General features: G+C 47.8%; 1 protein-coding gene across 3 annotated transcripts in view; it reads left to right on the plus strand.

Moving 5' to 3' along the window:
* The first annotated feature begins 22746 nt into the window (after positions 1 to 22746).
* Positions 22747 to 25638, plus strand: part of CYB5R4 (cytochrome b5 reductase 4) — a 217597-nt gene continuing 214705 nt past the window's right edge. For 2 of the 3 annotated variants that reach the window (XM_088470543.1, XM_088470555.1), the window contains exon 1: positions 22747 to 23184. In XM_088470543.1, coding sequence (XP_088326669.1) covers positions 23110 to 23184 — 75 coding nt within the window. In that variant the 5' untranslated portion in view covers positions 22747 to 23109. The remainder of the gene's footprint in view (positions 23185 to 25638) is intronic. The other variant, XM_088470545.1, reaches the window with a different exon arrangement.

The following is a 25638-nucleotide window of genomic DNA, read 5'->3' on the forward strand; positions in this document are numbered from 1 at the left end:
TGAGCGTGTTGATGAGGACAAGGCTGGAGGCCTCTTTGATAAAGCCCTCATTCTATAGGGGCAAAATGCGTCAGTGGACCCCCTGGTTGCCAATACCCCTGTTTGTGACAAGCTCTTTTGAAGGAACACAATTATACCAAGCCGATCATAGATGTGAGCACTCTTATTAGCTTGTTGGTGTCACAACCCTGGCTAGTTTTTACCTTTTGCCTTGAGACTTTCCTCTGCCAGCTGCTCCATGGATCTGTGTACAATTTGCCTGGGAGATCTTCTCTAATTCATACTGGCTGTAACACTTCTGTGTGTGCATTTGGACTGTGCTCTCCTTTCCACAGTGATTATTCACCTGGGCCCTCCTCTGACTGTGAACACTGCTAGCCTTGATTGGAATCGCTGGTGCAGTTCTGACTCTCAGTACTGCAGAGATGATTGCTCCCTCTGCATGTTGTGCCCTCCACCACTCAGAGTGCTACTACCAGACCACCTGACCTTATCCACCAATTCCTGCCAGACCCAAGGTATATACATCCTCCTCTGATAGCATTCTGTGCCTGAACATCTCGTTACTTCCCGTGGTGTATAGTTCATGCTACTTCTGAGTACAAGGATATCCCAGGCTCCTGCTCCAGCTGGTTCCTAGACCAGTTCCTCTGGAAATCCTGCTTACAGCAATACCTGGCATATACAGCAATACCTGGTGTATCCTGAAATCCTGCTTACAGCAATACCTGGCATATCCAGAGATCCTGCTTACAGCAATACCTGGCATATCCAAAAATCCTGCTTATAGCAATACCTGGCATATCCAGAGATCCTGCTTATAGCAATACCCGGTATATCCAGAAGTCCTGCTTACAGCAATACCTGGCATATCCAGAAATCCTGCTTACAGCAATACCTGGCATATCCAGAGATCCTGCTTAAAGCAATACCCAGTATATACAGAAATCCTGCTTACAGCAATACCTGGCATACCCGGAAATCCTGCTAACAGCAATACCTGGCATACCCAGTGTGAAACTTCTGCTTCCAAGTCCCCTTAGTAAGTGAGTCTCCACACTGCGCTCTGAAGTATTACTATCTTCCTGTAATCAATCATCCTACGGCTCCCTAGCCGCACCTAGTAGCTTCCGTGCTACCACCCATCATCTTATGGCTCCTAGCCGCGTCAAGTAGCTTCCATGCTACCATCAATCATCCTACGGCTCCCTAGCCGCACCTAGTAGCTTCCGCGCTACCACACATCTCACGGCTATCTAGCCACACCAAGTAGCCTGTGCTACCACCATTCACCTCACAGCTATAGAGCTGCACCAAGTAGCCTGTGCTACCACCGTTCAACTTACGGCTTCCTAGCTGCACCTAGCAGCGGTGGAGTCGCTGACTCTTCAACAGCGACCACAGCACGCATTCCACTCTAGTCTAGTCCGGAGTCAGATCCAAGTTCCAAGTTACCCATTCCACTACTCCAGTCTGGAGTCAGATCCAAGTTACCCATTCCACTCTACTGCAGTCCGGAATCAGATCCAAGTTACCCATTCCACTCTACTCCAGTCCGGAATCAGATCCAAGTTCCAAGTCTACCTACTGATGCCCCATCCAGCTCATCAAGCCTTCCTGCCGGTCCCAGTCCAGTTCCTCCAAGTATTCTTCTGGTTCCACTCCAGCATTACAAGTATCTGCCATTTATCATCAAAGGCAGTTCTCACTGCCATACAATTCTTATGCAAACAGAGCTATTTACATCATCCATGGTTCCAGTGAAGCCGGTCTCTGCTGAATCCAGCTCAACACCTGAGTCAGGTAACTCTCAGACACCAATTGAGACAGTTGGATCTTCACTAAGCTCCGGTTTGAACAGCACGGCATGCCCAGCTGGTGAGCATGGGAGACGGAGGATTTGCTGGTGCAGCATCAACCCAGCTCTGGCAGCTGCCTTGGAGACACGAGAAGCCAGATCCACCACTTGCTACATTAGGGTTCAAGGTCACTCGCTCCACAGATCAACCGCAGGTACTTTGGAGTTATTTCCTTGTGACAATTCATCTTGTCAATTCACTTACCAGTCCAATTGGAGATCATTGTGGAATTTTTAAACTGGACCAAGTACCACAATTATAGAAATATTGTACCCAACACAATATTGCAACAAAAGTGATGTGTGCACACGCAAGAGAATTTTTATGATTATTATCATTATGCTTTAATGTTTGCAGTATTTTCATTATTTATTTCTTATTATGCATATTTTTTTATTGTGTATTGATTGCATATAGCGAGAGATCTATATGTTAATAAATTGTGAGTAAAATAAAATAATTTACCTTACGATTAACGGAATTTCTGCCATTTCACAAATGAAAGATTTTTATTAGCGCAGTCCTTTCAATATATTTATATATATATCTCGCCATATGCATAAAAATATGTTCAATAAAAAACATGAAAAATAATACAATAATAAAGAATAGTAAAAATACTGATTAAAAGTGTCTTGTGTGTACACACATCACTTAGTAAAAATAATAGATTGAATAAATATTTGGCTACAATAGCGTGGTGATTGGTCCAATTTAAAGTTCCATAATCATATCCACAGGGATCTTTAATATTAGACAAGCTGAATGGTCACAATAAAATGAGCACAATATACCTGCAGATGACTATTAGCAAGTGTATCATGTACACTAATGTAGAGAATGGTAGATCTGGCTTCCCGTGCTGTTAAGGCACCCGCCGGAGCCGGGCTGATGTTGCACCAGCAATCACTCTGTCTCCTGTGCTCATCTGCTAGGCGTGCCGTAATTGCCGGACTTGAGCCTGTTCACGATCCCATCAGCTTAATAAGACCTTGCATTATGCTGCTTGGTACTTTGATAATATTCCTCCAGGAAAGCTTGTCACATATGCAGGTGCTAACAAACCAGGGGGTCCACTGACGCATTTCGCCCCTTTAGAATGGGGCTTTCTCAAAGAGACAAGGATATTGCTGCTAGTAAGATTACAACAAAATTAACCATTTATCGAATCATCATAAACTTTAAGGAGAGAGGTTCAATAGTTGTGAAGAAGGCTTCAGGGCCCCCCAAGAACATTCAGCGAGTGCCAGGACTGTCTCCTAAATTTGATTCAGCTGTGGGATCGGGGCACCACCAGTGCAGAGCTTGATCAGGAATAGCAGCAGGCAGGTGGGAGTGCACCTTCAGGCACAGTGAGGCAAAGATTTTTGGAGGAAGGCCTAGTGTCATGAAGGGCAGCAAAGAAGCCACTTCTCTCCAGGAAAAAAATCAGGGACAGACTGATATTCTGCAAAAGGTACAGGTATTGGACTGCTGAGGACTGGGGTAAAGGTATTTACTCTGATGAATCCCCTTTCAGATCTGGAAAAACGCTTGTCTGGAGAAGAAAAGGTAAGAGCTACGATAAGTCCTGCGTTATGCCAACAGTAAATCAGCCTGAGACCATTCATGTGTGGGGTTGCTTCTCAGCCAAGGGAGTGGGCTCACTAACAATTTTGTCTAAGAACACATCTATGAATAAAGAATGGTACCAAAACATTCTCCAAGAGCAACTTCTTCCAACCATCCAAGAACAGTTTGGTGAAGAACAATGCCTTTTCCAGCATGATGGAGCACCTTGCCATAAGGCAACCGTGATAACTAAGTGGCTCAGGGAACAAAACATTGACATTTTGGGTCCATGGCCAGGAAACTCCCCAGTCCTTAATCCCATTGAGAACTTGTGGTCAGTCCTCAAGAGGTGCTGTGGACAAACAAACACCCACAAATTCTGACAAACTCCAAGCATTGATTAGGAAAGAATGGGTGTCCATCAGTCAGTATGAGGCCCAGAAGTTGATTGACAGCATGCCAGGGCGAATTGCAGAGGTCTAGAAAAAGAAGGGTCAACACTGCAAATATTGACTCTTTGCATAAACTTAATGCAATTGTCAATAAAAGCCTTTGACACTTATGAAATGCTGGTAATTTTACTTCAGTATACCATAGTAACATCTGACAAAAATGGCTAAAAACTGACGCAGCAAACTTTGTGAAAAACAATACTTGTGTCATTCTCAAAACTTTTAGCCATGGCTGTACGCCATCACTATTCTCTAAAATGCTTGGGTCCCAGGGATAATTTGGATATTGGATTTTTTTGTATTTTGAAATTGCATACCAATATCTTGGGAAAGGGACCCAAATCTAAACACAGAATGCATTTATTTTTCATATATGCCTGATACACACAGTCTGCAGGTAATTTTAGACAATACTTTTAATAATTTTGTGCATCAAAGTTTGCGTACATACATGAAATTCATTTGTGTCATTTACACGTTATATACAAAGCTTGAAGATAATTGTATACAATATTTTTAATAATTTTGTGCCTTAAGCAAAGTTTGTGTACATTGAACCATCAGAGAGCAAAAGTTTCACAATCTTAGTCATGCTCAAAAAATTACGTAATTTGGAATATTTGAATATGGAAGACTCTACCTGTATATCACATCTCTATACTAATCATATACGCTGGAGTGATATAATTATCTTTAGTGCCAAATTATTAAGTAATTTATGCTGACATGCATTTTACCACTTTACATGTATTTTATTGATAAAATTGCAATTGTTAGTTTCATTTCACTAAGTATGTAGATGTCTCTGAGGACGCGCCAGCAGTGTGGTGGAGTTGAGCATAGTATTATGTGAGTTTTTGTACTTTTGTTACCCTGCAGAAAAGGTTAATTACATTGCAACATCGATAAAGTGTGGCTTTTTGTCACAAACAGATTTGTTTGTGAATCCGGACTCAATTTGGCCGACTTTTCGCCGGTGCGTAAAGTCAGAGGTTTGACCCAGCGAAAAAGTATCCTAATTGAATAGGTGGCGAGAACAAGTGCAGAATTGGGGTTTTGGGGTGCAGACTTCTAAAAACCACCGTGCACCCCTTGGACAAGCCCCTAAAGGTATTCTGTGTCAAAAAACGATTTAAAAAATACCACAGGACACCCCAAAAAAGGTACTTTAATTTTGGGGGCATAAAAAATAATTGGGGTACACACTTTTAAACTAGCGAAATAGACTCCAGGGGGGTCCCCAAGTATGCCACAGGTGTTTTTTTTTATTGCAGGTGTTTGCGGCAGGTGGATTTTTAAAGATTTTTACAAGTTCACTTTAGCCACTTAAAAATATGCTTGCACCCATTTTCATGTACCCCAAATTTGATGGGACAACTTATTTTCCAAAAAAATTGTGGCTAAATGCTATTCTTCACACTGTCCCAAAGATGCGAAATAGCACCTATTGAGGACCATTCAAAGACCACAAATAGCTTTTGCAGAGCTATTCGGCGTTACCCATAGTGAACCCCCATGTCAGAACATCTCTTGGGGGGTGTCAGGCTGATTTCCCCAAAAATGACAGGACTTTTCGCCGATTTTGTTTTTTTGTAGGGTCCCATTTTCGCCGATTTGAAATTGAATACGGGGATATGCGGGGGCGCGCCCGATAACTTTTCAACAGCAAAATCTCCAATGACGGCGAAAAGTCCGCTCCAAATTGAATACAGGCCAGAGAGTTAGAACAGATTCTCAGGAGCCAAAGGGCATCCAAGATGCTTCTTGGTCCAGACTGTAACCGGCAGAATTAGAACAGGAGTGCAGCAAGATAATTGCACTAGTATGCTAGATTCACAGTGTAATGCTGTGGAGCTTCTGGAATAACACAGTGGGCTTGATTCAATTGAACGTGAATTAAATAGCGCTGGGAGGGAGCTCCCGGAGCTCTTCAATTCAGCGCGCTGTTAGGTCGGAGAATGCCCGTTCTCCAGCCCCTCGAGCCTTAAACAGGGTGTTAAGTCGCGAGAACGGGCATTCTCCAACTACACTTCCCGGCGCGATGCTGTTTCCATGGTGAAAACAGAAATTGCGTCTGTACTTTTGTCAGATTTTGTCACACTGGAGGGGTGTGAGAAGAAATCCTTAACAGCGCGCTGAATTGAATATCTCCAGGAGCTCCCTCCCGGCGCTATTTAATTCGCGTTCAATTGAATCGAGCCAAGTGAGAACTTTGGGCCTGATTCAGACCCACTCGCGAGCGGCTGTCCGCTCGCAAGTGGGTCAATGGTCTGCACTGCGCATGCGCGAGACGCGACGAGCGAAGGACTTTCCTTCGCTCGTAGTGTCTGATCAAAGGGGGCGTGCTGTCGATGTTGATTGACAGCACGCCCCCTTTGGTGGGCGTGCCGGGGGCGTGCCTGCCAGACGGAGGTGTTCCCAAGGGAACGCCTGCCATCAGAAGCCGGCCCCACTGACATCACTAGTGATGTCAGTGGGAGTGATTTGGCTCTGATAGAGCCGAAATCACTCCTGGCCTTGCGGTTGAGAAACTCAACCGCAGGCTTCTGCTCGTGACCCACAGCTATACGAGCGTCCAGGAGGTGGGCCCTGATTCAGAGCGAGCGCTCTGGTCAGAGCGTCCGGCTCTGAATCAGGGCCTTTTTTAGACTTTTTGCAGATGGATATAGCTGAATTTGGAAAGTACTGAGGATTTGCAGGATACAGGTAGAAGTCAGTACTGCTGATCACTGATACAAGCATGGAAGTAGAGGTAGAGAACTCACTGACTCAGGTGTTTCTGAGGTTAATAGCATGCAAGGATTGGGAAATGCACTGCAGCAGCACTTGCTAGAAGGACTGTGATAAACACTGCAATCTGGATCCTACAGGCTTGCAGACACAGATGAATCCTCAGGTGGATAATTAACCTTGAGTGATGTTAACATTCAGGGACTTAAGGTGCATACACACGGGACAATTAGCTCCATGAACGACATCGTCCCGTGTGTCTCCGGTAGGGGTGTGCTCAGTGTCGTTAACAACACTGAGCACAAACACTGAACGATATCGTTCAGTGCCGGGAACCCTCCCTCATCCCCGAACATGTTCAACCTGACAATATCGTCAAGTTGGACGGGAGGTTCGGGCGATGAACAATAATGACCAACTACAAACGGGAGCGCGCATTGGGTATTATCGTTCATCGTTTTGGGGCAGAAACAGAACGATAATTTGGACGACTTAATGATAATGATATCGTTCCGTCGTCCACGATATCGCTGCATGTGTACGCACCTTTGGGCAATTGCTATAGCTGTAAGTATAGCAGACGGGAAAGTAGTGAAATCAGCAGGTTACTGAAGGCAGGGATCATGGCTGGAATCTGTATACAATCACTGTAGCAGAAGCTGGGTGGAAGACAGTAATTCAGCAGGCTTTACAGAAGATGAACTTAGCTATGCAGGATTCTGTGGAAACTAGGGAGCTGAAGAATTACACTCTGGAGCCAGGGGATGCTAAAGAGCACGCTGGAAGCAAGAACTTGGATAGCAGGAATCTAGAGTTTTTAGAAGCGAGTTTTAAGTGATGTTGCCCATCAGATTCTACTTAACATTAAACTAGCACCTTCTAGAAGATAATAACTAGAATCTGATTGGTTGCTATGGGCAACATCACTTTTAAAACTCTCACGATTAGTAAATTTACCCCTAAAGCTCAGGAATACCTGCCACAGTGTTAACTGTGTTAGAAGTTGCACTGGCAATTTGCTAGAGCCAGTGGATGGAACTTATACCCCTGGGTTAGCTGCAGGGTCGCCATCAGGGGAGGACTGTCGGCACTGGAGTCCCGGGCCCGGACACTGCCAGAATGGGGGGGTCCGTCCGCTCCTACTGCACAGTATGTAACCCCGTACTTCCCCCATGGGTGAAAGAGGTGTGCCACTGCTACCGCCGGCGTGACCCACACTACCTGGGCCTCATTAAAAAAAAAGGAGGCTGGCCTGCTCTGTTTGAGCTGAAAGCTCTCTGGGGCTTGCGGCCACGAGACCCTACCACAAGGGTCTTGTCGCAAGCCCGATGGTCGCGATGGTCTTGACCATCGCGACCATCATCCTGTCCGCTCGCATTAGCTGTGGATGACAACCCACAGCACTGCGAGCGGAGGCCGCTCCATAAAAAAAAAAAAAAAAAAGACGCCCTTATTCAGAGCGAGCGCTCTGTCAGAGCGTCCGGCTCTGAATCAGGGCCAGAGATCTATACATCAGCATCCTCTCCTTAAATTGGCGTTCAATCTTTCCTATGTAGTAGGTGACACAAGGGCAAATCAAAGCAGAGATTACGAATTTACTTGTACTGTACATTAGATATTCGATTTTAAAAGTATGTTCAGAACTTGTGTGCTTGATGATGTTCCCCGTAAGCATACCCTGTACACTTTAATACATCCCCTTCTGGGAGTACCAAGAAAGTTATCTTTTGTGGTTTTACCTAGTTTGGTAATATCAGCATGTACAATACAATCCCAATGCGTTTACCTCGGGAATAACAAGTCATAAATTGTTTATCCTGCAGCATAGTTAAAACCTTACCTGTTGTAATAATTGGCAAATAGGTTTTTATTGCTTTTCTTACATTGTAGCTTATTATTATGCTGACATCTAGAAGATCTATTGGATTCTATGAGGGTGGTACAATAAGTAAGGTAAGAAGACTTCTAAACTAATTTCTACTTAGGAATAGCTGTAATAATTCACAGAAAAAAAATAATATCTGTCCCTGTGTACATTGGATTACCTGTAATAAGTTTCCATGTAAAGGTCGCAGCCTGAGATCACCATCAAACGCATGGTTGCTTCTTTAGCCAGGCTGCGTAAGCTGAAGCTTACCGCAGGTCAGCCGGGTCCTGTTCGCTTGCAAAGCCAGGAAATCTGCGTCCACCGACACAGACCGTGGACTCGTCTCTCGGAAAACGGGGCCAACGTGGACTCATCTCTCCTGGAAAATGGGGGTGTCTGAGAGCAAGATGGCAGGACCCGTTCTGCACATGCGCAGACCCCAAAACATTATAGATGTTTGCTAAACATCGGGTTAGCGTACATCTCTTCATCATACTCCTTCCTCCCTGCCTACCCCATCTGTGTCACACCTGTTTGTCTGCCCCTCCCCTTTAGAATGTAAGCTCTCGCGAGCAAGGCCCTCTACCCTCGTGCTTCTCCTTCTCTACCATCTACTTCTTAAGGCCCCCATACACAGGGCGATAAAGCAGGCGATTTGTCTGCCCTGATGTCGGGCCGAGCGTGCTCCTGTGGGGTCGTACATCACACTACCTGATCTTTCTGCAGGACCAATCGATCAGGGGATGCGATCCCATGGATTGCTATGTGGGTGAGGGAGCCGGCATATTGAGCGGTCAGCCACCCGATCGCTCTGCGTGTGCGGACTGCCCGATATGTGGGACAAATCCCCAGTTGCCTCGCACGGTGCCATCGCACCATGTATGGGGGCCTTTACTCCCCACTAGGGCACCTAACACTTGGCTGCTTTGCTCTGTTGCTTATCTGGGTGTTATGGTCGCTAATATAGCAATGTATATTATCCATGTTCCTTGTCCCGTATTGTATTGTACTATAAGTCACTGGTCAACTTATTGTTTATGTACTTTGTAAGGCGCTGCGGAACAGTTGTGGCGCCATATAAATAAATGATAATAATAATAATCATTAGGCCTTTTGTCTGCAGCTCTAATGATAATATCTTCTCTTTTGCCCAGAGGCTTTCAGAGCCTTATATTCTGCGTAAAAATTACTTTAAATCGGGAGTCCGGATGGTCCACTGTTGTATCCAACAATCTGATAAAGGCTTTGATTGAAATGTTTGTCGATTGTGGTTCAAATTTGGATCTTGGTAATAGTATCTGAAACTCTGCTGGAATTTCTGTCATCGGATTTTCTCTCAGATGTAAAGCAAAGTATACTTTTTACTTTCATTATCTCTAGTTTGTATATTTCTGTATTCCACAGAAAAGGGTCAAAATTAGTAGTTGGTACAAAACTCACCATTTTTGTAATATGCTAGTCTCAGCTTGTAGAAGGGGGTTTGAAGTAGGGGTGTGCACCGGCCACTTTTCGTGTTTTGTGTTTTGGATCTTTCTTCGTGTTTTGGATCTGGATTGGTTTTGCCAAAACCACCCTTCCGTGTTTTGGGTTCTGGGTTTTGTGTTTTGGATCTGTATTTTTTTGAAAAAAAGCATAAAAACAGCTAAAATCACAGAATTTGTAGGTTTTTCTGCTCCTATGCTATTATTAACCTCAATAACCTTAATTACCACTCATTTCCAGTCTATTCTGAACACCTCACAATAGTGTTTTTATGTCCAAAAGGTTGCACCGAGGTAGCTGGATGACTATGCTAAGCGACACGAGTGGGCGGCACAAACACGTGACCCATCTAGGCGTGATACTGCAGTGGCAGACAGGATGGCAGTTTGAAAAACTAGGCCCCAAACTGTACATAATGCAAAGAAAAAAAAGAGGTGCAAGATGGAATTGTCCTTGGGCCCTCCCACCCACCCATATGTTGTATAAACAGGACATGCACACTTTAACAAACCAATCATTTCAGCGCCAGGGTCTGCCACACAACTGTGGCTGAAATGATTGGTTCGTTTGGGCCCCCACAAAACAAGCTGGCAATTAATGTGTCCCTGCACAAACTGGCTCTACGGAGGCAAGATGTCTTCCTCATCCTCCTCATCCACCGATTCCTCACCCTCTTCAGTGTTGTGTACATCCTCATCCTCACAGAGTATTAATTCGTCCCTGCTGGAATCCACTACCACAGGTCCCTCTGTACGTTCTGGAGGCTGGTCTCCCTGGAAGAGTTGATAATTCATTTTATGAACATCATCTTCTCCACATTTTGTGGAAGCAACCTCCTACGCCTTTCGCTGACAAGGTTCCCGGCTGCACTAAACACTCTTTCGGAGTACACACTGGAGGGGGGGGCAACTCAGATAAAATAGAGCCAGTTTGTACAGGGACCTCCAAATTGCTTCTTTTTCCTGCCAGTACAGGTACGGACTGTCTGACATGCCTACTTGGATGCTGTCACCGATGTAATCCTTTAACAGACAGACGCACGCTTGTCGCTGCTGCTTTAAGGATGCACGTGCGGCTACATCGCACACAAGTCACAAACACATAAAAAAAATAGTTTTTTATTTTTTGGAGCACTTTGAAGGTTACACCACCCTTTAACAGACAGACGCACGCTTGTCGCTGCTGCTTTGAGGACAGTATCATATGCAGTGACAGTAGACTTGTCAGAAATTGTTGGCACGTCCTTCAGTCCGGACCAGATGTCCAAACCAGCCCTTGACTTATGACACAGGCGCACGCTTGGCGCTGCTACTGTGTTGATGCACGTGCGGCTACATCGCACACAAGTCACAAACACATAAAAAAAATAGTTTTTTATTTTTTGGAGCACTTTGAGGGTTACACCACCCTTTAGCAGACAGACGCACGCTTGTCGCTGCTGCTTTAAGGATGCAGGTGCGGCTACAGCCCACACATTTCACAAAGACAGAAAAAAAAGAAAGACGTTTTTTATTGTTTGTGGAGCGCACTTTGAGGGTTACACCACCCTTTAACAGACAGACGCACGCTTGTCGCTGCTGCTTTAAGGATGCAGGTGTGGCTACAGCCCACACATTTCACAAAGACAGAAAAAAAAGAAAGACGTTTTTTATTGTTTGTGGAGCGCACTTTGAGGGTTACACCACCCTTTAATAGACAGACGCACGCTTGTCGCTGCTGCTTTGAGGATGCAGGTGGAATCTAGACGGGATTTGGAACCGGGGACACACTACCTCCATCAATTGTCTAAATCCCACTGCACTATTGGCAGATACCGGACGCACGTCTAACACCAACATAGCAGTCAAGGCCTCAGTTATACGTTTTGCTGCTGTCGTACTTCATCCTCATCGCTAGGGACTGTTGGAGGGTCAATTGTTTAGAAAAAGTAGTGGTGTTCCTACTTCCTCTCTGGGATGATGAACAACTCCCAGCAGCAGCAACAGCACTAGGAGGAAGTGGTTCTTGATCTTTCCCTATTTTATTTTTATCAGAGAAAGTTTGGTCCTCCATTTATGTTATATTGATATATACGTGCGGCTAAAGTGCACACAAACACAGAAAATATTTTTTTATTTTTGCTGGAGAGTAGTGCACTTTGTGGGTAACACCACCCTTTAAGAAATGAGCCAGCCGGCTCTTTACTTATGGGACACAGGCGCACACTTGGCGCTGCTCCTTTGTTGATGCACGTGCAGCCACAGTGCACACAATTCACAAACACAGAAAATATATATTTTTTTGGTTTGGACTGGAGTGTACTTTGGGGGTTACAGCACCCTTTAACGGTCAAGCCAGCCGGCCCTTTACTTATGACACAGGCGCACGCTTGGCACTACTTTGTTGATGCACGTGCGGCTACTGCGCACACGATTCACAAACACAGAAAATATTTTTTTTGTTGGTTTGGACTGGAGTGTACTTTGGGGGTTACAGCACCCTTTAACGGTCAAGCCAGCCGGCCCTTTACTTATGACACAGGCGCACGCTTGGCACTACTTTGTTGATGCACGTGCGGCTACTGCGCACACAATTCCCAAACACAGAAAATATTTTTTTTTTTGGTTTGGACTGGAGTGTACTTTGGGGGTTACAGCACCCTTTAACGGTCAAGCCAGCCGGCCCTTTACTTATGACACAGGCGCACGCTTGGCACTACTTTGTTGATGCACGTGCGGCTACTGCGCACACAATTCCCAAACACAGAAAATATTTTTTTTTTTGGTTTGGACTGGAGTGTACTTTGGGGGTTACAGCACCCTTTAACGGTCAAGAAAGCCGGCCCTTTACTTATGACACAGGCGCACGCTTGGCACTACTTTGTTGATGCACGTGCGGCTACTGCGCACACAATTCACAAACACAGAAAAAATATTTTGTCATTTGGTTTGGAGTGTACTTTGGGGGTTACAGCACCCTTTAACGGTCAAGCCAGCCGGCCCTTTACTTATGACACAGGCGCACGCTTGGCACTACTTTGTTGATGCACGTGCGGCTACTGCGCACACAATTCCCAAACACAGAAAATATATTTTTTTTTGGTTTGGACTGGAGTGTACTTTGGGGGTTACAGCACCCTTTAACGGTCAAGCCAGCCGGCCCTTTACTTATGACACAGGCGCACGCTTGGCACTACTTTGTTGATGCACGTGCGGCTACTGCGCACACAATTCACAAACACAGAAAAAATATTTTGTCATTTGGTTTGGAGTGTACTTTGGGGGTTACAGCACCCTTTAACGGTCAAGCCAGCCGGCCCTTTACTTATGACACAGTCGCACGCTTGGCACTACTTTGTTGATGCACGTGCGGCTACTGCGCACACAATTCCCAAACACAGAAAATATATATTTTTTTGGTTTGGACTGGAGTGTACTTTGGGGGTTACAGCACCCTTTAACGGTCAAGCCAGCCGGCCCTTTACTTATGACACAGGCGCACGCTTGGCACTACTTTGTTGATGCACGTGCGGCTACTGCGCACACAATTCACAAACACAGAAAAAATATGAGATATGGTAAGAACTTACCCTTGTTATCTCTATTTCTACGAAGTCCATAGGGTTCCACAGGATACCTTGGGGTATAGGCGATGGCGGCAGACATCCAGGCACCACAGAGTTAAATTTTCAGCCTCCCAGGATGCACTGGGGTCCCTTTCCTATATCCCGCCCCCGAGCCTCAGGCCACTCAGTTTCGTAACAAGCCATAGGCCGGAGCAGGAGCAAAAAAGAGAGAGAAGACAGTCTGGAACACACAAGAATCACATTCTCACCAGAAGGAGACGGAGAAACCGGTGACCAGATCAAAGCCCATCTGCAGTACAGGTGCGACAGGGCAGGAGTCCTGTGGAACCCTATGGACTTCGTAGAAATAGAGATAACAAGGGTAAGTTGTTACCATATCTCATATTTTCTACTTCAGGGTCCATAGGGTATCCACAGGATACTTTGGGGATGTCCCAAAGCAGTATCCTTTAAGGGTGGGGATGCTCCTGTGCCGTAAGGAGAATCCGCCGCCGAAAGGAAGCATCCTGAGAGGCGAAGGTATCAAAAGCATAATACCTTACAAAAATATGGACAGATGACCACGTGGCTGCCAATCACCGCTGAGGCGCCACGTCGAGCTGCCCACGAAGGACCCACAGACCTAGTGGAAGAGCTTTAATAGAGGATGGAACAGGAAGACCTGTGAATCCATCCTGCCAAAGTTAGCGTAGTGGCAGGCCAACCCTTTTTATGGAAACCAGAAAGGACAAAACCGAGAGTCTGATTTCCTAAATGGACTGGTACGGTCAACTTAAATTCTTAGCACCCGTACCACAGCCAAATAGGCCTCACCAGCAGACAGGACTGGGGAAGTAAAGGAAAGCACTGCCCTGTTCCTAGGAAAGATGAGAAAAAAAGGGAGGTCTACATGACAGAGCCTCCCATTCTGAGATCCTGCTGGCCAAATTAAGAACCAGAAGGAATACAGTCCTAGCCGTAAGCCATTTGAAATCCACTGAGCCCAGTGGATCAAATGGCGGTCCTCCGAGAGCCCTAAGGACCACAGCCAAATCCCAAGGAGCCACAGGTGGATCAAAGGGATGCTGAATATAACGTACACCCTGCACAAAGGTGCGGACATCAGGAAGAGTAGCAATCCTACACTGAAACCATACTAACAGGGCAGAAACCTGCACTTTGAGGTAAGCAAGGCGAAGACCGTTATCTAAGCCCTCCTGTAGGAAAGCCAACCTCTGGATATCCGGAATACCCGAGGAGCCTAGCCTCTAGGGCGACACCTGAAAGAAAGTATACCATACCTAATGGTAAATTCTTGCAGATAAAAACTTCCGAGCTCTTAGCATGGACAGAGCCCCTGTTAACTATAGAGCTGGAAAAACTCCTAGACCTTAAGAGGGCAGTCTCCACCGCCACACCGTCAAGGACAGACAACCCAGGTCTGGGTATCAGCCAGGATCCTGAGACAACAGGTCCGGGCGTAGAGGCAACAGCTTCGGAGTGTTAACTGAGAGGCTCCGAAGATCTGAGAAATAGTGCCATCTGGCCTACGCTGGAGCTATCAGCAGGAGCGTGCCTACTTCTTGCTATTACTGGAGGAAGAAGGGATAACGGAGGGACGAGGTACACAACTTGGAAGGTCCACTGGACCTACCTACGTCTATCAGAAGAGTCTCATCTCTGAAAGGCTCCACTTGTTCACCAGAAGATTGAACACCTCCTGATAAAGAGGACATTTCCCTGAATGCTGAGACATTCTTGACAGCTGAGAAAGCCTGCTTTCCATCTGAGGATTCCTGAATGAACACTGCCGATGACGGCAGGGATATAGCCTTTCACCCAAGCCAGAATTCGGGACACCAATGTTAGTGTCGCCTACCTTCGGGAACCTCCTAGGTGGTTTACATAAGCCATCATGATGGCGTTGTCAGACGGTACCTGCACGGTATTTCCGTGGAGGACCTGTCCTGCATGCTGGAGAACCCTGAATACTGCTCAGAGTTCTCAGATGTTTATGGGAAGCGCAAAAACTACTGGTGTCCACCTGCCCTGGAACAAGTGTGGACCCGTCACTGCTTCCCAGCCACGGATACTGGCGTCCGTCGTCAGAAGGACCCTGTCCGCAATCCCAAAGGGGGTGCCCCTTGTTTAGGTGAGCTTTCTGCAGCCACCAGGCTCCGGGGAAAGCCTATTGACATTATCCTATGGGGCAACCCAACCATCCGGAGAGGATCAAGTTCTTTAGAGTGAAGCTGGGTACTCTCCACCATGTCGAACAGCGACATCCTGGAACCCAGGAACCACATTGCCAAGTGAATAGACTCTCGGCGACTCTGCAGGCAACTGCGTACCTTTGCCTGTAATGCAGAGATGTTTTCCTCAATCACAAAGATCCTCACATATTGGGATATGGAGCATCCTCTGAAGAATCAGAGAGGACCATTTCCAGTTTATCAGTCAGCCCTAACGTAGCAACACAGATATTGTCCGTTGCATATGGCACTGAAGTATCTCTGGAGACCGTGGTAACAACAGGAGGTCACTCGGATAGGGTAACAAGCGGACCCCCTGCATCCGCAGGTGGGCTGCCATAACTACCATGACCCTGGTAACCGTGAGGCGCGGAGGCCAGACCAAGGGGCAATGCCAGAAACTGGAAATGCTTATCGACCACTGCAAACCTGAGGAAAACACTGGTGTGCTAAGAAAAGAGGGATACTCCGGTAGTCACCCTGAATATATCCAAAGACACCACCAAATTCCCAGGCTCCATTGAATGATGGAATGCAGAGTCCCCCTCCCGAACCGAGGAACCCTTAAGAATTTGTTGAAGGATTCGAGGTTGAGAATGTCCTGGTAAGACCCATGGGGTGTCTGTACCAGAAAGAGGATGGAGTAATACCTTGTTCCCCTTTGGGGCAACGGAATAGGTACTATAACTCCTGCCTGGAGCATAGAGTGTAACACCCTCAAAAATTACAGGGCCTTGTCCTGAATTGACAGAAGACCTGTAATCGAAAAACCGTCTGGGAGGCTTTTACCGGGAGGAAAGGACATACCTTCAAGAAAATACTTCTTTACCCCAGTGTCTGTGGTGGTCAGACACCAGCACTTGGGGAACTGGAGAAGCCGGCCTCCAACTCTGGGGGCTCCCGAGAGGAGGCCCGTCCCGTGAGGCTGAAGGCTTATAGTCCAACTTGGGAGTAGGAAGTCTTGTACTCCAAGCCTGTTCTTATGGCTGAGCAGATTTCCTGGCTACTGACTGTCTTGGAAAGCTGTATTTTAGACTTACCCTGGCCTCACAGGGCCGAAAAGACAGTCCCAGACCCTGATGGGACTGCAGCCGATGGCAGACACGCAGACTTAGCTGCTGCCTGCAGGGCCACAATTGCGTCCAGACGAGGGCCAAAAGGGAATATTGGAATTTAGATATATTTGCACCTTGCAATCTGGAACCTCCTTCAAAGAGGACCTGAAGGGCATGGGCAACGTAGCACTCCTCACTAGGCGTGTAACATGAGAATCTACCCGTAAAGGTAACTCCCATTCGGAAATGCAATTAGGGTCAACCGTTTTTGAGGCTGGAACCGCTTACCCGGATTTCCACGCCTCCTCTAAATGATCCACCTGACCAGATAGAGGAATTACAGTGGCAACACCCTTATCCTTAAAGAAGGCATATTTGGATTTAGCCACGGGGGATATGTAATAACCAAAGCCGCACGGACTGCCCGTAGAAGGCCAGGTATATAGACTTTAGACCCAGACTACGCCTCCTTTGCACTAAGGGGCTCGTGTCTGAAAAAGTCAATAATGTCACCGTCATCAGACGTCATGTCTTTACCCGTCTGAGACCCGAAAGGCCGTTTAGAAGGCCGAAATGGTGACTCCCCCTGTAAAACATCCATCAGGTGCTATACCATTTGGACAATAAATTCACCCACACAGGCTCCTGCGAGACCTGGGGGGGCGAAAAACAGGATACACTGGGGTACCATCAACTGTCCAGGGACCCCTGCATGTGATGAGACCACCACAGGCTGCGATAACCCCTATGGGGAAACGCAGGGGGCGTTGCCCACAAAGGCTGTAAGCATCTTAGCCAGCCGAGGGCGGTCCCCTTTTTTGTGCAGGCACAGTGACAGAAATGGGGTGTGATATATAATACAACATGCCCTCCATGAACCCTCAGCGTCTACATATCCCTCCGCTAACTGCACAGGATATCAGTACATTATAGCTGGAAGAGGATATCCTCGTTCACTTTCCGACATGAGGAGTGTGAACGGAGCGTATGTGACCTCCCACACAGAAAAACCACGTTTACTGTGAGGTAATAAACACCCTGCGACACCGCACCGCAAGGGCTGTAGCAGAAGAACAGGGATAGGAAAAGGCTGACAGTCAGAAATGAAAGTACAGGCAAACAGCGCTAGCATTTAAGTAACATACAATGCACAGATAACATCCTGCATTACAAGCACTGCGATCAACTACACAGACCAGAGCCTGGTAGGAAACAGTGCTGCATACACTGACCTTAATTGAAGGAGTTGTATGCGGGGGACCCGGACCGCAATGGCATCTGTCTCAGCTTCCAGCAGCGTTTGCCATCCCCAGCACATGTAGTGAGAAAATGGCCACCGAGGAGCAGAGAGAAGGCAGGGCCCGGGGGAGGAGCGCTGACACAGCCCGCTCAGACCGCTGTGGAATGGCACTGTGCAGCGGGGGAGACGCCGGCTGTGAGACAGGGAAGGCGTTCTCCCCTGGCGTGCTATCAACCCCTGGGACGCCGCGCTGTACCGCACATGCTGCGGCCCGCTGTCCCTGGTGGTCTAGTGGAAGGCGCAGGATCAGTACCTGGCCCCACGCGCAGCCGGTCCCCAGGGAGCCCCCTGCCTGGGGACCAAACAGGACTGTGTTACCGGCGGGTGCCCACCGCAGGACCCCGCCGCTTACCTTGTTCCCCGTGCATCCGGCCACAGTCCAGGTAGCCGGGGATCACCGCTAGCTGTGACCCCAGCTACCTACCAGCATCCCCGGATCGGTACCGGCGTTCTGGTACCGGTGGGGTGTAGGAGTGACAGCATGGACGTCAATACTGACTGTCCTATGCTGGAGCACTCTAGTTGTGCAGCCACAGCTGCAAAGAAATATTCTGGGGCCTTAAAAAGACCCCCCTCTGTACGGTGCGACTGGTCCGGCCAGGCACCTACGAAAACTGAGTGGCCTGAGGCTCGGGGGCGGGGTATAGGAGAGGGACCCCAGTGCATCCTGGGAGGCTGAAAATTTAACTCTGTGGTGCCTGGATGTCTGCCGCCATCGCCTATACCCCAAGGTATCCTGTGGATACCCTATGGACCCTGAAGTAGAAAATATTATTTTTTTAGCACTTGGGGGGAGCACCCCTGATGGACAGAGCACCCCCTGGACAACACTACAGCACACCTTTAGGACTGGGACACTGCACAGGACTTTGGAGTGGACACAGCCCCTATGGACAACTGACTGCACAACACAGTCCAGCCAGCCCCTATGGACTTTGAAGTAGTGGACACAGCCCCTATTAACAACAGCAGCACAGCACAACACAGCCAGCCCCTATGGACTTTGAAGTAGTGGACACAGCCCCTATGGACAACAGCAGCACAACACTACTCTGCACTACACTACACAGCCCAGCCAGCCCTAACTCCCACCCTCCCTCTTCACTGTCCACAGCCGAGTGAGAAAATGGCGCCGACGCGGGTACCTTATATAGGATCCAAAACCCGCGAGACCCGGAAGGCGGGATGATGACGTTTTGCCTCGATTTCAGATCCGAGTCAGGCGGGAAAAGTCGAGCCTGACTCGGATCTGCCTCGGATCGGGGGGGCTCGGATTTCAGAAATCCGAACCCGCTCACCCCTAGTTTGAAGATAAATGAAAGATTATTTCTTGGGCAACAGTTTTTTTTATGTAGCGAATTTATGTTTTGCGTCTTGTTTTGTGTCTGTGTGCACAACCCTAAAGGGAGCAGCTGGTTGAATTTTCGAAGCTTTGCAAGAACTGTTGTCTGTCTCGCTGGCAGAGGCAGGGAAGGCAACAGAAATCTTGGAGCCCATTACACGGATATCTCTGGGGGCCCATCTCCTCCCTCAACACAACCCACACATCCCTCCCCTGATGAGAATGCTACAAGCATTGAAACGTTGGTTTCTCTAAAACACTGCTGCAAGTGTCTTAATTTCTGCACCCAGTGCTGCCGACCATTTGTTTATATACAAATTTACCTGATCGTTGATGGTTGACTAGGAGGGCACCTGCATGTTACCATTTAATTCTATCTATTGAGGAGGGTATGTAGTCAAATCCCAGCATGGGATTAATGATAGACGTCTAAGTCCCGACGCCTATCATTATCCATCCGCCAAAATCCTGACGCCCGGCATAACAAACTAAGGTAAACTGGGTGGCGGATGTCCACACCCGCCACCCAGATTTAGGGTCAGGCTAGGGGAAGGGGGGGTTAGGGTTAGGCACCTCCCCGGGAGGGTTAGGTCTAGGCTGCGGGGAGGGGGGGTTAGGTTTAGGTACTTATGGGGAGAGGTTAGGGTTGGGCACTAGAGGGGGAAGTTAGGGTTAGGCTCCCCTAAAGGAGGGTTAGGATTAGGGGGGGAGGGTTAGGGATAGTGAAAAAAACTTACCTGTCGGGATCTGCTGTTGTCAGTCTTCCGGCGTCGGGCTTAGGTCCGGCGGTCATACATACCGATTCCATGGAGTGCTGCCTGCCATTGGACTAATATATATATATATATATATATATATAGATATATATATATATATATATAGATATATATATATATATATATAGATATATATTACTGTACATATTAAAAAAAGAAAACTGGAGCTATATGTAAAAGGGACACTTACACCTACAAACATCCTTTGGGAGACAGACAGTGGAGGTGCGGAGCACTAGTGTGCTGACCTGTATGTATGACCAGCGGTGGTCCTGTCCACTTCTTGGCCTCCTTGCTCCTCAGTGGATGGACGTTGTAGTGGCAGGGCAGGCCAGAAATACAGGGAGGTCCGGAGCAGCTACTAAGCATCATGCGCAGTGACGTCATGACACAAGGCCAGTCAGAATGAGTGACGTGGCCGCTCTGGTTACCACTGGGGAGCGGGGCCAAGGCCATGGTCTGGGAGTAATACATTTTTTTTCCTTAGCTACACGTGCCAAGCGGGTGGCCAGTGGGGCAGCGAATTCATTATTTATTTTTAGCCACGGACCCGCGGCTGATGCGGTTTGTGGCCCAGAGCCATCAGGTACCCCCAGTCACCGGGCCTGGGCAGGTACTTGATTCATTGGATAAATTAAATAGATAATCCCTTCTGAATATTTATTTTTAATTCCCACTACATTGTTGTGTTCCTTGGCCATTCATTATGGGATTTATGGTCAGAGTTGACTTAAGCCTTTTTCACGTTTATATTTAATAAAATCTTTTTTATAAGATTCAATTTGGACACTCAATTTCCCCACATGCTTTCCTGTGTGCCCCAAACGCCCACAGCATCTCCCTGACACACACCCTGTGTGCCCCAGAAGCCTCCAGTGTCTCTCTGACATGCACTGCCCAGCAGCATGTTGCCCCACATGGCATCCTGTGTACCCAAAATAACCCAGCACCACCTTGACATGCCCCCTCCAGCCTGTTGCCCCCAGCATCTCTTTCACATGCCTTCCCCCCCAGCAACTGCTTTCCCCACATGAAATCCTGTGTGCCCCAAATGCCCCCAGCAAAACTTGCCAACTCTCCCTCATCGTCAAGGAGACTCCCTGAAATAATAGCAATCTCCCTGAAGAGTCTAGGCCAGGGTATATTTACTAAATTGAGAGTTTTTAGAAATGGAGATTCTACATTACATTTAAATAGCACCTTCTAGAGGAAAATAGCTAGAATTTGATTGGTTGCTATGGGCAACTCCACTTCTAAAAACCCTCACTTTAGTAAATTTACCCCTTGTAAATCTCCCTGATTGCACCTTACCCCCATTACGAAGCTGTTATATTAAAAAAAAACAGAGATCTATATGTTCAAATGGGATCATTAGTATAATTTCCCTGCATTAATTATAAGGCACAATGGTGGAGATGTAAGAAGCTCAGAAGCGGTATCAGCGCACGTTATATGCACTGATACCGCTTCTACCTGATGTATGATAGGGGGTTTAGCGGTAAATGACAGGGGCGCTACCAGATAGCAGCGCCGATAGCCTGGGCCATGTATGAACGGTCAGATCGCCTGACCGTTCGGCCCGCTGTAGCTATCGACAGCTACAGACTGGAGCTACCCTATCCCCACAGCGGCTCCAGGCTGCACGTGGGGATCTCCCGATACTTGCGAGATCCCGCGCATGCTCAGTGGAGCCGGCCAGACTGAGACAGGCTGATGCGCTGCGGTCTCTAGTGGGTAGCGCCCCCCCTCTCTGGCCGATGAGATGTTCATACATCTCATCGGTAGTGCTTTCTGCTTCGCCTCGGTAGAGAGGTGAAGCAGGAAGCGTTATAGCGGCACGTTAAGTGCTGTTATAATACATCAACCCCAGTGAGCCCTATGGCTACATGCATTTTCTGAAAACTATCAGTGTGTTTTCATCAACAAATAGATCTTACTAACAGCTTTGGGGCTGGTTTCCAATTGGATGTAAGTCAATTTTATGACACGCCTCTCAGATGTAGCAGTACATGTCCACTATAAAGCGCGCTCGTTGGTGCTGCTTTCACTATCTTCTAAATGCTTTTTCAAAAGTAGGCAAATGTGCTCCCAGCATCACCCTTACATGCCGCCATGTGTGCCCCATATGTCCCCAGCATCTCCATGATATGCCACCCTGTGAGTCCCTGAAATGTTCCCCCAGCAGTCTGTTTCCTCACATGGACCCCTGCTGTGTGCCCCCAAAACCTCCAGCGTCTCCCTAGCAAGCCCCCTCCCCAGCAGCTTCTTATCTTACTATATTCCATTGCGATGCAACTAGCTAGCAACTTGCCCCGACCCTGAGCCCAGAAAAAACATCTTGCACTAGCGCACTGCAGGGCTAGGTGCCACCACTGCTGTCACTTACTGTGCTGCAAGATTATATGATCAAGTGCCCTGATGACTCACGGTGACGTCAGAGTTTTCTGAAGGCGATCTAACCTCACCTCTGTATGTAAATATGAGGGCGGTCACATGGTGTGATCACGTGGTCTAATGACTCATGGTAACGTCAGAGTGTACGGTTGCTGTAGGGGAAGTGGGAACTATTGGCTGATTTGGCTCCCTCCGCTCCATGTAAATGGTGTGAGGCTGGCGGGCGGGACCTCTGTCACTTCGTGTCCGGGACTTACTGCAAATGCTCAGGAGCTGGGAGCCGCCTACGCTCGGGAAGCTGAGGACTTGGGATGCTAGGACTTAGAGGGGACTGATCAGCACTGTATTTATGTTAGCACACTTCTTGTCAGTCTCGTTTGTGTGTGCACATAGCTCCTGTAACACACGCATCACACCCTCTAGTCATCACAGTTCCTTGTATATCTGCCCATTGGGGATCTGGCCATAGAGTCACCATTATTTCCCGTCACTTTCATTTACCAAGATGCTGAATGTACCCTCCTCTTCATTCCCTGTCCCCAGCTCCCAGCAAAGGGTGTCTGCAGGTGGGAGAAGCAAGGTAGGGATATGGACGGCTCTCTCCTGATTAATGGATTTAATGGCATCACTCTACTAAGCTTTTAACATTGAAACTGTAGTAATGGAAGAAATTAAGGTACTTGTATACTTTACAGATTCATTGCAGAGAGAACCCAATGAATGTTTTAAACGGTACTTGTGTACTTTATGTACACAAGTACCGAAAGTTGTACCCACCTAAAGAAGAAAGTTGTCCCCTTGCGGGCTCGCTACGCTCACCACAAGGTTATATTTCCCCTCTATGCCCACTTGGATGGTAGGGAATGACGCTGGACACTGGCTGATGACGTCAGGGTCCTCTCCGTGAAGGGGATTTAGACATTACCATGATTGATAATTATAACGAGCGTAGGACACTTGGGTTCTCTCTGCGACGAGTCCGTAAAGTACACAAGTACTGAAATCAATATTGTCACAGTGGCTTGTGAGTTTTATAAAGCCATAGCTGCCCTATAAGCTACCTGTGTATCTCAAACTTGGTTCTGCAGACCCCAAGGCTCTGTAATGTGTTCTGTTAGGCAGAAATGAGTAAATGCAGAAGAAAAAAATAATAATTTGCGGGCCTAAATTTGTATGTAATAATTAAAATTTATGTGACACCGTTTGACCCTAACCACTCTGCCACTGAGTGCATGTGGTTTATGTAATACTGCACCAAAGATGATCAACTCCAGAAGATTTTAATACCTCCCCTGGTGACTCATCATTAAATGGTGGTTTATGTACATCTCCGATGGTCCTGGGTCCACATAGGCACAGAACCCGTTTTATGCATGTGCAGAACGGGTCCTGCGTGCTTGATTGCAGACCTCCCTTAGCTGCGCCATTTGGGGACTTGCAACTGGACCAGTTCTCCAAAACGGGGGCATGTTGTGCCCTGGACCAGCTGTTCAGTACCGTCAGCCAGGCTGAATAATGCTCAGCCTACGCAGCCTGGCCAAAGCAGCAACCATCGCTACTGATTGTTGCAATGGTGATCCAAGACCAGGGTCTATGAACACTGCACTCGGATCGCAGAAGCATGCAGGAGGTGACTATTTCATAGAGACACCTCCTGCTACATTTGCGTTTAGTTGGATGGTATTACACAGCCTCGCTGTGCCCTGGCTGTCAATAAAATTTAAGTCTCCATTTCTTGTATCCACTTTTAAACTGCTACTTATTTTTACATGCAAAAGTCCATTTAAATGTTGGTCACGAAAACTTGCTTATAGCGTCTTTCATGCCCTAATGGTAATGGTAATATTTCTACTCCAGGGTCCTTAGGGATCCACAGGGATACCTTGGGGTATTGGCATGGGTTTGCCTGTGGGCACCACACAGTTAAAGCTGCTCATCCCAGGATGCACTGGGGCCCCTCCTATACCCCGCCCCCTGGGGCCAAGGCACCTCAGTTTTCAGTTGGTGCCCGGCCTGACTCGGGTCACCGCACAGGGGGGCTGTGTTCCACAGCCCCTGAAGAGCTTGAAAGAATTTAAGAGTGGCAGCATGGACAGTCCAGCGGACGTCCGTGCTACCGCTCCGACACCCCCGCCAGCGCTGACCACCGGTAGCGATCCGGGGACCTCTGTGTGCTCTTGGGGGTTCCAGCTAGCGGAACCCTTGGGGGCCTGGGACTGTGGCCGAACTTACGAGGGACAGCAGCAGGTAAGCAGCGGCCGTCTGCGGTAGGCGCCTGCTGTCACACAGTCCAGTGTACCCAGGGCTGGGGGCTCCCTGGGGACGGCAAGATAGTGGAGCCAGGTACTGATCTTGCGCTCACACTAGGCCACCAGGGATCCGGGGCTGGAGCATTATGGAAGCGCTCCAGCATCCCGGGGGTTAACAGCCTGCCAGGGGAGGGTGCCTTCCCTGTTCAGCACAGGAGGCCCTCCCCCTCCGCTGCTCTCAGCGCCTTTTCCTCAGAGATACGGTGGGCTGAGGCAGCATTCCTCCCCCAGACCCGCCTCTCTGGCTCTCTCCGGTGGCCATCTTAGATGGGCAGAAAGGCTGGTGCAGGGTGCGGAGCCATTGTCCCCCGTTACATACCTCTCCTCCATTGTCCAGGTCAGCGTATGTACCGCTATCACTGCCAGGCTGTAGGTCTGTGTAAGTGGTAGTGCAATTAGTGCAGGATTTTATGCATTGAATGTGACTTTTATGCTAGCTGTGTGTTTCTGATACTCTCCTGTCAGCCATTTTAACTATCCCTGTTACTTCTTCCTGTTCAGCCCTCTCGGTGCCAGTACTGTCAGGGTGGGAATTTACCTCATATTACTGTGAGGGGTCACATACCACTATGTCCAGTGAGGATTCTGTGTCTATGGGTGCACCTCTCCCGTTTTCCTGCTCTAGGTGTAGAGCTGATGTGGGTGAGGGGATGATACTTCAGGATGGTATATGTTCTACATGTTTAACGCTTCCTGGTACACCTGCTGTACCCAGCACCTCACAG

Source organism: Taudactylus pleione, unplaced genomic scaffold, assembly GCF_031769625.1.
Source record: "Taudactylus pleione unplaced genomic scaffold, aTauple2 ptg000015l, whole genome shotgun sequence".
NCBI classification, from domain to species: domain Eukaryota; kingdom Metazoa; phylum Chordata; class Amphibia; order Anura; family Myobatrachidae; genus Taudactylus; species Taudactylus pleione.